Source organism: Malania oleifera, chromosome 1 (assembly GCF_029873635.1).
Source record: "Malania oleifera isolate guangnan ecotype guangnan chromosome 1, ASM2987363v1, whole genome shotgun sequence".
Taxonomy (NCBI): domain Eukaryota; kingdom Viridiplantae; phylum Streptophyta; class Magnoliopsida; order Santalales; family Ximeniaceae; genus Malania; species Malania oleifera.
In genome coordinates this window covers 119,424,178-119,438,905 of record NC_080417.1, presented here as the reverse complement: position 1 = coordinate 119,438,905, position 14,728 = coordinate 119,424,178, and the positions used below count along the sequence as shown (strand labels likewise).

General features: G+C 34.1%; 1 protein-coding gene across 1 annotated transcript; it reads left to right on the top strand.

Moving 5' to 3' along the window:
- Positions 1 to 512: 512 nt before the first annotated feature.
- LOC131148543 (short chain aldehyde dehydrogenase 1-like) lies at positions 513 to 5,118 on the top strand. The gene is made up of 4 exons (XM_058098300.1): positions 513 to 780; positions 895 to 1,038; positions 4,080 to 4,149; positions 4,323 to 5,118. The coding sequence occupies exons 1-4, from the start codon at positions 513 to 515 to the stop codon at positions 5,116 to 5,118; spliced, it is 1,278 nt and encodes a 425-aa protein (XP_057954283.1).
- Positions 5,119 to 14,728: the final 9,610 nt, after the last annotated feature.

Below are 14,728 nucleotides of genomic sequence, written 5' to 3'. Positions count from 1 at the left end.
TGAATTGTTTCAACTTTTCAAAAACTTTCATTTTTAAGACTTTAATCCCTTGTTGTTTGAAAAAACTAAAATGTGACTTTTAAAAAGCATTTTCCAGGGCTTTCAAAAATTGGTCTCTAAGTCAATGTTTAACCCTTGAAGATTTTCATGACATGCATGCATGTGTTCTAAGGTCAGTCTAGGGTATAATTTGAACTTTTAGCTATATCATATAAAATATGCAAATACAATCAATTATAAATACTCATTCCCATGACAATCTTGAACTTGACGCTTGCATCTTCATTCTTCTGCTCTTTTAGTTTCATGGATTATGTCAGGTTGTATATGCTTTAATTCTCGTGGCTTCCATGACTTCCTCACCTTCCATGCATGCTAAATAATGTTCCTGCTAAAAAGTTCAATGCACAGATGAGATAATTGTGTTTTGTCATTATCAAAACAAGATCGGACTCAAAAATTCAATAGTTGTCTCAGAAGGGATATATCAAAAAGTTATAGAAAGATTTCATATGGCTGAATTTGCGGCCACTCGTGCTTCTATTTGTAAAGGGGACAAGTTCAGTGAAAAGGCTTGTCCACAAAATGCATTAGAAAAGAAAAGAACGGTAAATAGTCCTTATACATCTGTTGTTAGAAGCTTGATGTATGTTCAAACCTATACGATACCGGATATTAGTTTTGCAGTTGGAATGCTCAGGAGGTACCAAAGTAATCCCGAAATGGAGCATTGGAAAGCTGCAAAGAAGGTTTTGAGATACTTGAAAGGAACAAGACACTGTATGCTCAAGTATCGAAGGTCTGCTCACTTGGAGGTGATTAGTTACTCCGACTCAGTTTTTACCGGTTGTATTGATAGTTGAAAGTCAACTTTTGGTTATTTGTTCCTATTAGCTGGAGGAGCAATATCATGGAAAAGCGCCAAACAGACTATTATAGCAGCATCAACTATGGAAGCTAAATTTGTGGCATACTTTGAGGCTGTAATTCATGTTTTGTGGTTGCGGAATTTTATTTCAGGACTTGAAATTGTCAACAGTATTGCTAGGCTGCTGAGAATTTATTGTGATAATTCTGCCACAGTCTTTTTCTCCAAAAACGACAAATATTCTAATGGCGCTAAGCACATGAAGTTCAAATATTTGGTCGTTAATGAGAAAGTTCAAAAACAAACAGTGCTTATAGAACATATTAAGACTGAGCTCATGATAGCAGATCATTTAATTAAAGGGTTAGCACTAAAGACATTAAAGGAACATGCTGATCACTTGAGTCTTTGTTGTAATCCCTGAGGTATGATTGTGGATCTTTATTTGTTCTATAACATTTATTGAGATATCACTAATGGTGTTTCTGACATTTTTCCTACTTACCATCAATAACGTAATTATAAAGATGGTTTATTGTTGACAGGAATCGTCTTTGACAGAGACATTACGGGGATATAATGGTTACTTCCTATTATGGATTATAGTTAAGTGATTTGCTAGCATTGTAGTACATGGAAGGGAAGATGTCGTTTTATTGATATTTACCGTCATGACTCATGGTGGTGAGTTATTTAATTATGAAATTATTGTAATCTCACTAAAGTATGAATAAGCTAATATTATGCACATATTATGGTTATCTTGTTAATCCGAATAAATGTCATTCATATGGGCCAAGTGAGAGAATGTAAATATATGTCTCATATGGATGTTGAGTTATATATCCCATATGACAAGAGCAATATCGTTATGTTTATGGATTAATAAATTAAGGAGATTGGCTTTTAAAATATAGTGAGATTTGATGATTAGAAGTTGAAGAGTTTTTCTATATGAAAACTATTATGGGGAGTAGCTGAATGGTAATAATATGATGGAAATATAAGAAATTGTCATCTCTCTACCTATGCTCTCTTTTCATCCGCCTTTCTCCCATATAATCTAGCTTAGTATAGAAAGAGATCAAGTAAAGCGAGAGAAACGATTTCTACAAGTATTCTTCTCGATTGATTTACATCATGAATAATCGCGGTATGTTAATTTATAAATTTTTTAATTTTTATTTTCTGCATGAATATAAATATATGTGAAGATGATGATAATTAAACATCCTATTTCAGCAAATAACAGCCGAATAATTGAATAAATTCTTACACATGTCATGTTTCAAAATTTTACAGGAGAGGCGGAGGTGGAGGAGCCGCCTCCTCCTATAATTTCCACAAATTTCTATAAGGTTAGGTTTGACATTTCCAAGGAAATTAAAACAAAATTTACTATTTAAAAAAGCTTAACGATCAAGTTGAGTAATTTCGTTATCCTTTTCAAGAAAATGATAGACATTTAACTTTTAGAAGACATAATCATAATTAAATACATATATGCTTATATGTATATATATATATATATATATATATATATATATATATATGTGTGTGTGTGTATGTGAGAGAGAGAGTCTGTGTTTTTTAATATATATAATAAAATTTTAACAGGAGGAGTAGGTGAGGAAAAAAAGAGAGGGAGGGCTCCATCTCCCAATAAAAACCTAAATGGAGGCCATAATAACAGTGGACAAAAAATCCATGACTGCACTTTTACTTTACCTATTTTTCTCTTTCAAGCCCCTTTTCGTTAGAAAAATCTGCACTTCATTCTTTGGTTCGACATTTGACCAATATCACATTCCACCCATATTCTAAATCTGCAGATCCTACGGCCAGGATCATTCTCAATGGGGCCACCTTCTCCATTTCTCAGGTGAAAATCAAAATACCACCCCAAAAGTCTCTTTTTCCCATCTTTCTTGATTAATTACTTACCTTTGCCTAACCTAATTAGATTACACATGCTAACACAACTGAATCACAATTTCTTAATTGTATGAATGATTAAATATTTAGTCTATATTAATGCTCACAACTAATTTTAGAAATAGATTTTTCACCGGTGATTCAGAAGTTTTACTTAAAACATTTAAAATGTTTTTTAATTAAAATCAATATTTTTTTAAAAAATACACTATTATAAAGTTGAATTTGAGACTATATTGGGGTATTTAAATGGAGAAGAATAGGAGTTAGGACAGCCCATTGTCTTAGTGAATAGTGAATTAGGTAATTTGTTGACATTTATGAGATATAGGTACATAGATGCTAGCACATCTATATGTGCACAAATAGATGTGTGACCATAGTCCTTGCACTACTTTTTTTTCTCCAATCCCATCCATTAGTCTCAATTCTCACCAACAAATTTTAGTTCAACACATCATGTGTAAAATTTGAGTGTTTTTAACCTAAATAAAAATTTAAAAACCGTCACTGCTTATGCAAATGCTCCGTCTCCCCTCCTCTGCAATGGTATATAAACGTCACTAGGCTTTTAGCTAGAGCACTTCGTCTCCGAAGCCGCAGGTACTCTTCTCTATCTCTGTTATGATGTTATAATTTGAGCTCAAATCCAAATGGTTCGCACCTGCAAACTCTTCATCCTAGCCAACCCCTCAATATTAGCTTTCTGCTTCTGCAGAGCGCATTTCACAGATTTCAATGCAAGATCATCGGTTGTTTTTTCTTTTCAAATTTCTGCAATTTATTGGCTTTGCCTCCGAATTATAATTTCTGAATCTTATTGAATTAAATAATTGTTTACTAGGTTTAGGTTTTCTCCTGAATTTGTTGTTTTTCCCGCTTAATTTCTCTCAGTTTGAGTTTGTTTAATTTTCTTCTTTACGTTTGCAATGTATTTCTGTAAAATGGCAAACATCATTCTCTTGGTTGTAATTAGAGAGTGCTAGCAATAAACATGAATAACTGATTATGTGAGAATGTATGTTTATTTATTTATTTTTATTTTTTTTGGGCACTTGACCAGTCCAATATTCACAAGATATTTCTCTTCTACCCAAAACTCACGCAAAAAGGTTCATCTAATTCCTATTGTTATAGTACGAATCCTCTATCCTGTAAAATTAGTTGTAATATTTATTAATTACGAGGAAGATCTTACCCTGAATTGTAATTCAAATAAAGGCATCAACAACAATGAAGAATTCACTAACGAGAAAACATTTGATAATCTTTGCAGGTAATTTCCCATCTAATTTGGTTAAGATGAGTTCTGCATCTTTGCTGGTTTCCAATCCCATCCCAAAAAGGTTAAGAGAACTCCTTATTTCTTCATTTCATGCCTGATAACACTCATTTGGCAGCAACATACATGGCTAGAGATTGCTTTTTCCATTTCATCCTAGTCTGGGTCAGAGCGGTGATGATGAGTTTTGTCTCATGGTAATTAATTTACCTCCATGGCTTTCCATTATTTTTGCAGGTTAGGAGGTAAGGTGGCATTGATCACTGGAGGTGCCAGTGGCATCGGTGAGAGCACAGCAAGGCTGTTTGTCAGGCATGGTGCTAAGGTTGTTATTGCAGATGTCCAAGATGACCTTGGCCATTCTGTCTGCGAAAGTATTGGCTCTTGTGAAAATATCTCTTATGCCCATTGTGATGTGACCAGTGATTCGGATGTTCGAAACGCTGTGGACATGACCGTGTCCAAGTATGGAAAGCTCGACATCATGTTCAACAATGCCGGCATCCAACCCAAAACAGATTGGAGAATCTTGGCAGTCAATGATGATGACTTTAAGAAGGTCTTATATGTGAATGTGTTTGGAGCATACCTGGGTGCCAAACATGCTGCAAGAATGATGATTCCAGCCAAGAAAGGTTGCATTCTTTTCACTTCAAGCGTTGCTTCGGTAATTGGCGTAGAAGCCGCACCTGCATACGTAGCATCTAAGCATGCTGTTGTAGGCCTGGCAAAAAATTTGTGCATGGAGTTGGGGCAGTATGGTATCAGAGTGAACAGCATCTCCCCATTCGCAGTGGGAACCCCATTGGTTAGAAATTTGATGGACTGGGATGACAGGCAGTTCCAGGAGGTAGTTTCTGCATCTGCAAATTTAAAAGGGGTTACTCTAGAGCCAGAAGATATTGCCGAGGGAGCTCTGTATCTTGCGAGTGACGAATCCAAGTACGTGAGCGGGATCAACCTGGTGGTCGATGGGGGTTACACTGCGACCAATCCATCCTTTTCATGGGCAGCAAAAAGCCGGTTGCCATGAACCAGCTAGCACGGTATCTAAAAAATCTTACTCTTGCGCATGCCACCAAGTGTGCGGTCTGAGAACAATTTGACTAATAATGCCGGCAATCCAAATGAGCTAGTGAGAATAATTGGACATGCAGAATGGTAGTTTGGTAGTAGTTTGATTTTGTAATAAGTTTTCATATACTGTAGACTGTATTTCTGAATAAAATGGGGCCAAGGCGATCCTATCTAACGGTAAGGAATTAAAGACCCCCTGCTGCGATGCTGTGAGAGAGCCTCAATAAGAGTTGGGATGCTTTTTGTTTTGTTTTGTTTTGTTTTATTTTTAGTGTTTATTTTTGGTATTTTTGTTTCATCCTCGTGTGTGTGTGTGTGTGTGTTTTTCCACACATGCAGTGAAGCAGCTCCACCCAATTTTCTCTCCAATTTCGGATTTTCCACACACACCGACACTCACACCAGAGCCGTCTTCTCAGTTTCAGTAACCTACTGCTGCTAGTCTCTCCTACGTGTGACTCCGGCTACCTCTTACTATCAGCATTTTGAGAGCTTCCTCTTCCTTGATTGATTTTCTTGGAGCTTTGTTTACAATATTGGTAAAGTCTTTTCATTTTACTATATTTGTTATACACTTTTTATGTATTTGTAAGACTTATACCTTTTGTACCCACTTCGTTTAATTTTTGTGATAGTGAATTTGAACTACCGTACCCGTGGACATACCTCAACATTTGAAGAAACTACAATAAATTTTTTGTGTCTTATTTTATTTATTATTTGCATTATACCATTGATTTACTTGTGGGAATTGTTCGCATATATAATTTTTCCCAGCAAGTGATATCAGAGCCGTATTATTTGGATGCTTTAGATTTGTATAAATCATGAATGGTAATGTTGGTGGTATGATTAGTTTCAATGGAAGCAATTTGGTAACTTGGAAAACAAAAATGTAAGATCTTTTATTTTGCAAAGATTTAAATGGACCTATTGAGTGTGATAGTTAAAGACACGAGTCATGATGAGTGGAATAGACTTAATAGAAAAACCGTTTGTGTCATCAGACAATGGATTGATAATAGTATTTTTCATCATGTTTCTACCGAAACTTCGGCACATGAATTGTGGAAAAAGTTGGAGGGTCTTTATGATAGAAAGTCGGCTGCAAATAAAGCTTTTCTTTTTCGAAAATTGGTGAATTTGAAATATAAAGATAGCGGTCTTAATACCGAGTATTTGAATGAGATGAAAAATATTTTCAATCAACTTACTACTATGAAAATAGTTTTTGATGATGAATTGCAGACCCTAATGCTTCTTAACTCTTTCCCGGAAAGTTGGGAAACTTTAGTTGTTATAGTTAGTAATTCGGCTCCCGATGGAATTGTTACTATGAACCAAGTAACTAGTAGCTTGTTGAATAAAGAAATTAGAAGAAAATCAGTTGGCTCTTTTCATTTAAAGACACTTGTGAAAGAAAATCGGGGGAGAGGTAGAAGTAAAAGTATATCTTCTCATCGTAATGATAAATCAAGAGGCCGGTTCAGCTCAGTTTCGAAAAAGGATATTGAGTGTCACTATTGTCATAAGAAAGGATATATAAAGCAGGAGTGTAAAAAATTGAAATTCAATGAGCAAAATAAAGAGAAAAATTTTGAGAAAAAGCATGAAGACACAACTTCAGTTGCATCTGATGGTGATCTTATGGTTGTTTGTGATGAAAGTTGCATTAATTTGACAAGTCAAGAAACTGATTGAGTTATTGATTTTGGTGTGTCATTTCATGTCACTTCTCGGGAAGATTTTTTCACTTCTTATTCCAAAGGAAATTATGGAGTTGTTCATATGGGAAAAGAAGGTTTTTCAAAAATTGTTGGCATGGGAAATGTTTGTTTGGAAACAAATCTTGGATGTAACTTGGTGCTCAAAGATGTAAGACATGTACCCGACACTTAACCAAATTTGATATCTACCTAAAAGCTTGATGATGAAGGGTTTGACAACCATTTTGGTGATGGAAAATGAAAGCTCACAGAGGGTAATTTGGTGATGGCTAAAGGCAAGAAATTAGTACACTATACATGATGCAAGGTAAAATTGGTAATGGTGTTGTGAATGCAATTGAAAGTCACTCTTCCACCGATTTGTGGCATAAGCGGCTTGGGCACATGAGTGAAAAAGGAATGCAATTTTTGTTCAAAAAGAAGCTCCTACCCGGAATGAAAGGTACCTCTCTTAAAGCTTGTGTTCATTGTTTGATCGGTAAGCAACATAGAGCTCCTTTTCGTACAAAGTTTGTTACTAAAAAATCTAATATTCTAGATTTGATACATTCCGATGTATTTGGTCATTTGAAAGTTAAATGTCATGGTGGTGCACTTTATTTTGTTACTTTTATTGATGATTGTTCAAGAAAAGTTTGAGCTTACACTTTGAAAACTAAAGATCAAGTTTTAGATGTGTTTAAGCATTTTCAGGTTAAAGTTGAAAGGGAGACTGGAAAGAAGGTCAAATGTATGCGCTCGGATAATGGTGGAGAGTACATTGGCCCATTCGATGCATATTGTTATAGCCATGGCATTAGACATCAAAAAATCGTCAAAAAAACCCCTCAACAAAATGGAATTGCCAAAAGGATGAACCGCACCATACTAGAAAGAATGAGATGTATGCTCTCTCATGCGAAGTTGCCAAAATCATTTTAGGGTGAAGCAATGAGGATGGCGGTGGACTTGATTAATTTGTCTCCTTCAACTCCTTTACTTGGTGAAGTTCCCAAAAAATTTGGAAAGGTAAGGACGTCACTTATGATCACTTGAAAGTGTTTGGTTGTCATGCATTTGTTCACATTCCAAAAGATGAAAGATCCAAACTTGATGACAAGACAATGCAATATATTTTCCTTGGCCATAGGCATGATGAATTTGAATATAGATTATGGGATCCGGTTGACAAGAAAGTTATTAGAAGTCGAGATGTTGTATTTTTTGAATTGAAAATTTTGGCACGATTGAGCAACCACAATCTAATGGGAATGATTTTTCTAACTTAGAGTCACCTTCTCCACCTTTGGCATATGATGAAAATATTAAATATGTTCATCCACCTCTTGAAGATGTTGGAAATGATGAAATTCCTAGTGATGTTGAAGATGAACATGAGGGGAAGTAACAAGTTCAAGAGCAAGCTTCATTGAGAAAATCTTCAAGAGAGCCAAGACTTTTAACTAAATATCCATCAAGTGATTATTACTCTAAGAGATCAAGGAGAGCTTGAAAGCTATCAAGAAGCCATGAACCATGAAAATAAAGTTGAATGGATGGAGGCTATGCAAGAGGAAATGAAGTCCATAATTGACAATCATACTTATGATTTGGTTAAACTTCCTCCTAAAAAGAAAGCTTTGAAAAACATGTAGACACCCTATTTTTACCCTAACCAAATAGAACAAGAGGTCCCTTATCAATATATTATTATTATTATTATTATTATTATTATTATTATTATTATTATTTTTTATCTTTATTTTATTATTACTTTCTTATAATTATTTGTATTATTTATTACTAGTACTATTATTAGTATTACTTTACTATTATTATTTTGGATATATTTATTATTATTACTATTATTTATTTTTTTATCATTATTATTATTATTATTATTATTATTATTTTTATTATCGGTGTTATTATTATTATTGTTATTATTATGATTATTATTATTTACCACTATTATTGTTAGTAATATTATTATTATTATTATTTTCATATATTATTATCATTATTACTTTATTATTATTTCTATTATTTTTCTATTATTATTATTATTATTAATTATTGCTATTAATATTAGTATTATTACTTTATTTACTAATTATTATTATTATTATTATTATTATTATTATTATTACCATAAAAGTATAAAAAGACAAAAAAAAAAAGAAGGATTTTTAGGGTTGGTGTTTTTATAAATAAAAAAGCAGCACACAGCAAACAAGGGGGCACAGTACACAGGCAGCGAAGGCCAAAGAAAAAAAATTCTATTGTTGTTGTTATTGTTGTTGTTCTTCTTCTTCTTCTTCTTCTTCCTCTTCTTCTTCTGGAGTCACACTAGCAGCCCCCTCTTCCTCTGTTCCACGGATCATCACCGAACGCCCTCTGCTGCATAGCCGGACCCCTTCCATAGCACCAGCCACCCGAACCACCCACACAGCAACCCAACTCCGACAACAAAGCTCCCAACCGACTCTTGCTCCCGACGAGATCCCGCAGTGCCCTCACGCCTATCTCCGATGTTAGCTCCGACAGTAGCAGCAACCCTCAACTCCAGTTGCAGTAGTCCCCTCCGAGCACCCCAGGACCTCCGGCGACACACACACATACCCGAAGGCCAACACACATCTCCGTAAGTCCCTCTGCATACTGTCTATATACACACACACCTTATGTAAAGCTTGAACTTTTCTTTTTTTATTATATTAAAATTGTGAGTTGCAGGTTTCCTTTTTATTAATATTCATGTTAAAAAAAAAAAGATTTTATTGTTGCTTAACTTTTTATTTGGTGTAAATACTAATTGATTTATTTTTCTTGGGTGCAGGATTTTTGTTCATATTTAAATTTTTATTGTTTTTATTTATGCATATTAAATACTAATTGATTTATTCTTCTTGAGTGCAGGATTTTTGTTCATATTTAAATTTTTATTGTTTTTGTTTATGCATATTAAATACTAATTGATTTATTCTTCTTGGGTGCAGGATTTTTGTTCATATTTAAATTTTTATTATTTTTTTTATGCATATTAAATACTAATTGATTTATTCTTCTTAGGTGCAAGATTTTTGTTCATATTTACATTTTTATTGTTTTTGTTTATGTATATTAAATAATAAAGATTTTTTTTTATGATATTTGTTCTTGTAATTAATATTCATGTTCATCCTCTTTATTATTATTGTAGAATTTTTATTGTAGGAATTTGTTTTAATGTTTAAAGTTTAAATCTTGATATCTAATATTGTTGTAGGATTCTTGTATATATATAGTGGATATTCATGTTTGAAGGATCATTATTATTACTTTAGAGTTTTTTTTTTTTTTATGGTTAGAAGTTGTCTTAATATTTAAGTAAAGTTGTCTTGATATTTAAGTGTAAGTTTTTGTTGCCTTATTTGTATTGTGTTAGGGTTTTCATTGTTGATGTATGTCCATTTTTAATTGCGTAGGGTTTTCTTCATTATTATGGTTATATTTAATGTATGCCTACTCGTATTAGTATTTTAACATACTTAGTATCAGTATTCTAGTACTTTATTATGTTAAGTTTGACATTTTGGTTTACATTAGGTAAGTTGCTATTATATTTAGTATGATAATATATAGAATATTACGGTATTTTTATTATGCTTATATTAGGTATTATCTATTAATATATATATATATATATATATATATATATTTACTTCTAATATATATGGTATCACCTTTTCTAGTATCTTTAGTATCTTGATACATATATTGTATTATGATAATTTGTCACTTATTATCCTATTATTATACATTAAAACCTTCCATACTAGTATTTTCCTATAAAAAATTTCAATACAATTTCAAAATTTGGGAGTGTATTTTCTTAAGTATTTTCTTAATTTTTATCCCTATGATTTTAATGCAAGGGTATGAGCTTTCGGGCTTCACGTACCTTTTGTTCTGAGAGAATATGTATATATTTATATATTACGTATATTTTTGTATTTATTTTATTTTACATGTGTATTAGTAAATTCACTAGAGGAGTAATTTTAAAGACTTTTTGAATTAACCTAGGGATAATTCCAAATTGATTGGGTACCGTTCGTAAGAACAGGTGTGTAGGGGGTGCTCGTACCTTCCCCTCGCGTAACCTAACTCCGGATCTCAACTCTAGTAATATAGACCCATTCTACTCTAATAGGGTAGTAACCATGTGTTCTAACCACACTAAAAGGTTAGTGGCGACTCCGACATTCCTTTTTTTTCCCGAAAAACATTAATACTCATTTTTATTTCGCTGCCAGGGGCACCCGCGCTCTGAGACGTCGTAACAGCCTAGCAACTCCGCTGGGAGCCTTTGAGAGTCAAGCCAATAATTAATTAGGAATTATCTCAATTTAAATTTATTAAGTCTTTTAATTACTCCACTTTATTTTATATATAAAATACCCTTATATTTGAATAAAGAAATTTGTTAAAATTATAACTTGTTTGACTTAGTAAATATATATATTTCCATAGTTGTAGATATCATCGAGTTAATATGAATATTTAGTTTCCATACCGATAGATACCCTTAATTAATGTATATATTTGGTTTCCATGTAGGTAGACATCTATAATCAATGTATATATTTAGTTTCCATATAGGTATGTATCCTTAATTATGTGAATATTTAGTTTCCATGTAGGTATGTATCTTTAATTATGTGAATACTTAGTTTCTATAGCGACCTCAATTTCTTAATAAGAAATATAACATAATAAATGAAAAAGTCAACCCGAACCCGTGGGTAACGAGAACACCTGTCAATCACAGCGGAAACCTAAGCAGCAGTAAAATAAAATCTCAATCATTCAACCATGAAACATAATACCAGAGTTATTTACATTCCCAAAATACTCTATTTATTTACAATTTTCCAAAAATTCAAAATAACACTATGATCGTACAACAAAAATCTCCTGATCCTAGTTCAACACTTACCCTTCTAGCAGGGAAGCTAAACCCGCTTAACGGCGGCCCTGACCCACCGGTCCCTCTGGGTTTCTTGAAAATCATTTAATATTCAAGAGTGAGACACTTCTCAATAAGGGAAAATAAACTAAATACAGTTGTATAGCAACATGAATATTTAAGGCACTTATACGTATACAGTACATTTCATAACTCTATAAACATTCATCATATCATACTGGATAATCATATAATTTCATATTTGTTAATAATTCATAACATACATAAAACATCTATTATAACTGTAATACTGAAAATATACCCAAAATGAATAGCTAGCTGGTGTCATGTATTACCCCCTATGACGGGTTGTGTAGCCTGAAGGCGGGACCCGACAATGGCTGGCCAACCAGTGCCGAGTCAAATATGTCTGTAAGTACGATGGGCCCATCACACCCTAGTCCGGAATGGCAGGTGGACGTCCATACTCTACTGAAAGCCACATCGACTATCCATCTCCCAACCCCTCGTGGGATGGTTAGCACTAATCTGAACGTAGATATCTGATCTACATATAGCTACGATACCGAGCTCTTGAACTGAACTAAACTAACATCCGGGTTCTAATAACATATAGTACATGGTATTATAGTATCTTTCATAATTTCATAGGTACGACCTCGTGCCGAAATCATACATAAATACGACCTCGTGTCGTTATCATAAATACGGCCTCGCGCCAGAATTGTTTTAGGTATATACATTTTGAAAATAAATCATATATCATATATTCATCAAAATCATCACAACATAACTCATCTTTTCATAATACATCTCACGTAAAATAATATTCATGTCACACATGTGCTGTTAAAAGTCATACTTTATATTCTAAAATCGTGATTTTCTGGCATCTCATACATACATATACATTTTAATCATCATAACAGTATTTTCCCAATCGTACATTTCATTCTTAATAAACAGATATAACATATGCTTTTTTGAAAATAGATTTACTCATAATTAATAATAATTTGCATGGAAAATAACTGTTTTAGTTTATTCCCTTACTTGGCTACTGAGAAAGCCCCTAAAATATCCTAACCTGACCCCCATAGGATTTCCTGATCAATACCCTGAAACTTGAAACTCCCAGTATTAAATTTCAGTATTTTCATGCGTACATCATTTCTTGTAACTACCATAAGATCAAATTTGGCTTAAAGAACCTTACCTCAACTTAGGGATGATTTCCAACTTACTTTCACCAACGATCCGCTCCTGCAGATTTGGAGAGAACTTCCTCAGGAGGGTCGTGGTGACTTCGGATTGTCGATCCAGCATAAATATGGCCCAAAAATGATGAGAGAGAGAGAGAGAGAGAGAGAGAGAGAGAGAGAGAGAGAGGACCGAAGGGGAGAAAGAGAGAAGTGAGGTAGCTTAATAATGAAGTTAAAAATCGGATTTTTGATATATATAGAACTGGATTCGTTGACGAGCCACGTCATTCGTTGACGAACCCTTCAATAAATTCATCGACAAAATTCAGTTAGCTCAAACCCTCTCGGCATTTCTTCGTCGAAGAATTCTCTTAAGCTCTCATCAACGAATCCCCTGTATTCGTCGACAAAGCCCTGATGACTCCCCTTTTTTTTTTCCAAAGTGCAATGTCGTCAACGAACGCAAGGCATTCGTCGACGAAGTCAACTTCCTTCTTCTGTTACCGTTTCCATTTCCCCTCCTTTTATTATTTAAATTCCATTATTATTCGGGTTGTTACATTCTCCCCTCCTTAGAAAATTCTATCCTCGAAATTTGCTATTCACATAATTTATCATCCCTTATTAGGCAAAATGGTCTACTCGTTTTATTACTTACCCTCACTTATGGCGGAGGAATACCGTGGTTACAACTCAAGTCTTGGGAGATTACACATACCAAAATAAAATTCCTCCCAAAACTAAAATGCTATACTACTAAAACCATACATGTACCTACCAAAGAAATATTACATATTTACTCACATTTTCTAATTACATTTAAACTTCTTAGGATAATTGCGGATAAAACTTTTTCATCTGTTCCTCAGATTCCCATGAAGCCTCTCCAATTGCATGATTCCTCCACAAAACTTTTACCTGAGGAATCTTCTTACTACGTAGCTCCTGTACTTTCCTTTCCAAAATCCATACTGGTACCTCCTCATACCCTAGTGAATCACTAAGCTCCAACTCATCATAACTGAGGATATGAGAGGGATCTGGGAAATATTTCCTCAACATTGATACGTGGAATACATCATGAATTCTAGATAATGAAGGTGGTAAAGCTAATTTGTAGGCCACCGGTCCCATTTTCTCTAAAATCTCAAACGAACCGATGAACTTAGGGCTCAGTTTACCCTTCCTACCAAATCTCATAACTCCTTTTAATGGAGCTATCTTCAAAAATATGTGATCACCCACATCAAACTCTAAATTCCTGCGACGATGGTCGGCATAACTCTTTTGTCGGCTTTGAGCTACACTAATCTTTCCCTGATAAGCCGAACCTTATTATACGCCTGCTGTACCAGATCTGGACCCACAACTCGCCGCTTACCTATCTCATCCCAATACAAAGGAGATTGACATCTCCTACCGTACAAGGCCTCAAATGGTGCCATGCCAATACTAGACTGGTAGTTGTTATTATACGCAAACTCTACCAGTGACATAAACTGAGTCCAACTACCCCCAAAATCTAAAACACATGTACGAAGCATATCCTCTAGTATCAGTATCGTCCTCTCGGTCTGTTTGTCTGATTAAGGATGGAATGTCATGCTAAACGATAACTGAGACCCCAGAGCCTCCTATAGCTCCTCCAAAATCATGATGTGAATCATGGGTCTCAATCTGACACAA

Coding starts and splice junctions, on each gene's coding strand:
- LOC131148543 (XM_058098300.1), top strand. CDS start 513: ATGGCTGAATTTGCGGCCACTCGTGCTTCTATTTGTAAAGGGGACAAG. Junction 781..894: donor CTTGAAAGGAACAAGACACT/GTATGCTCAAGT, acceptor TGTTCCTATTAG/CTGGAGGAGCAATATCATGG. Junction 4,150..4,322: donor TCCAATCCCATCCCAAAAAG/GTTAAGAGAACT, acceptor TTATTTTTGCAG/GTTAGGAGGTAAGGTGGCAT.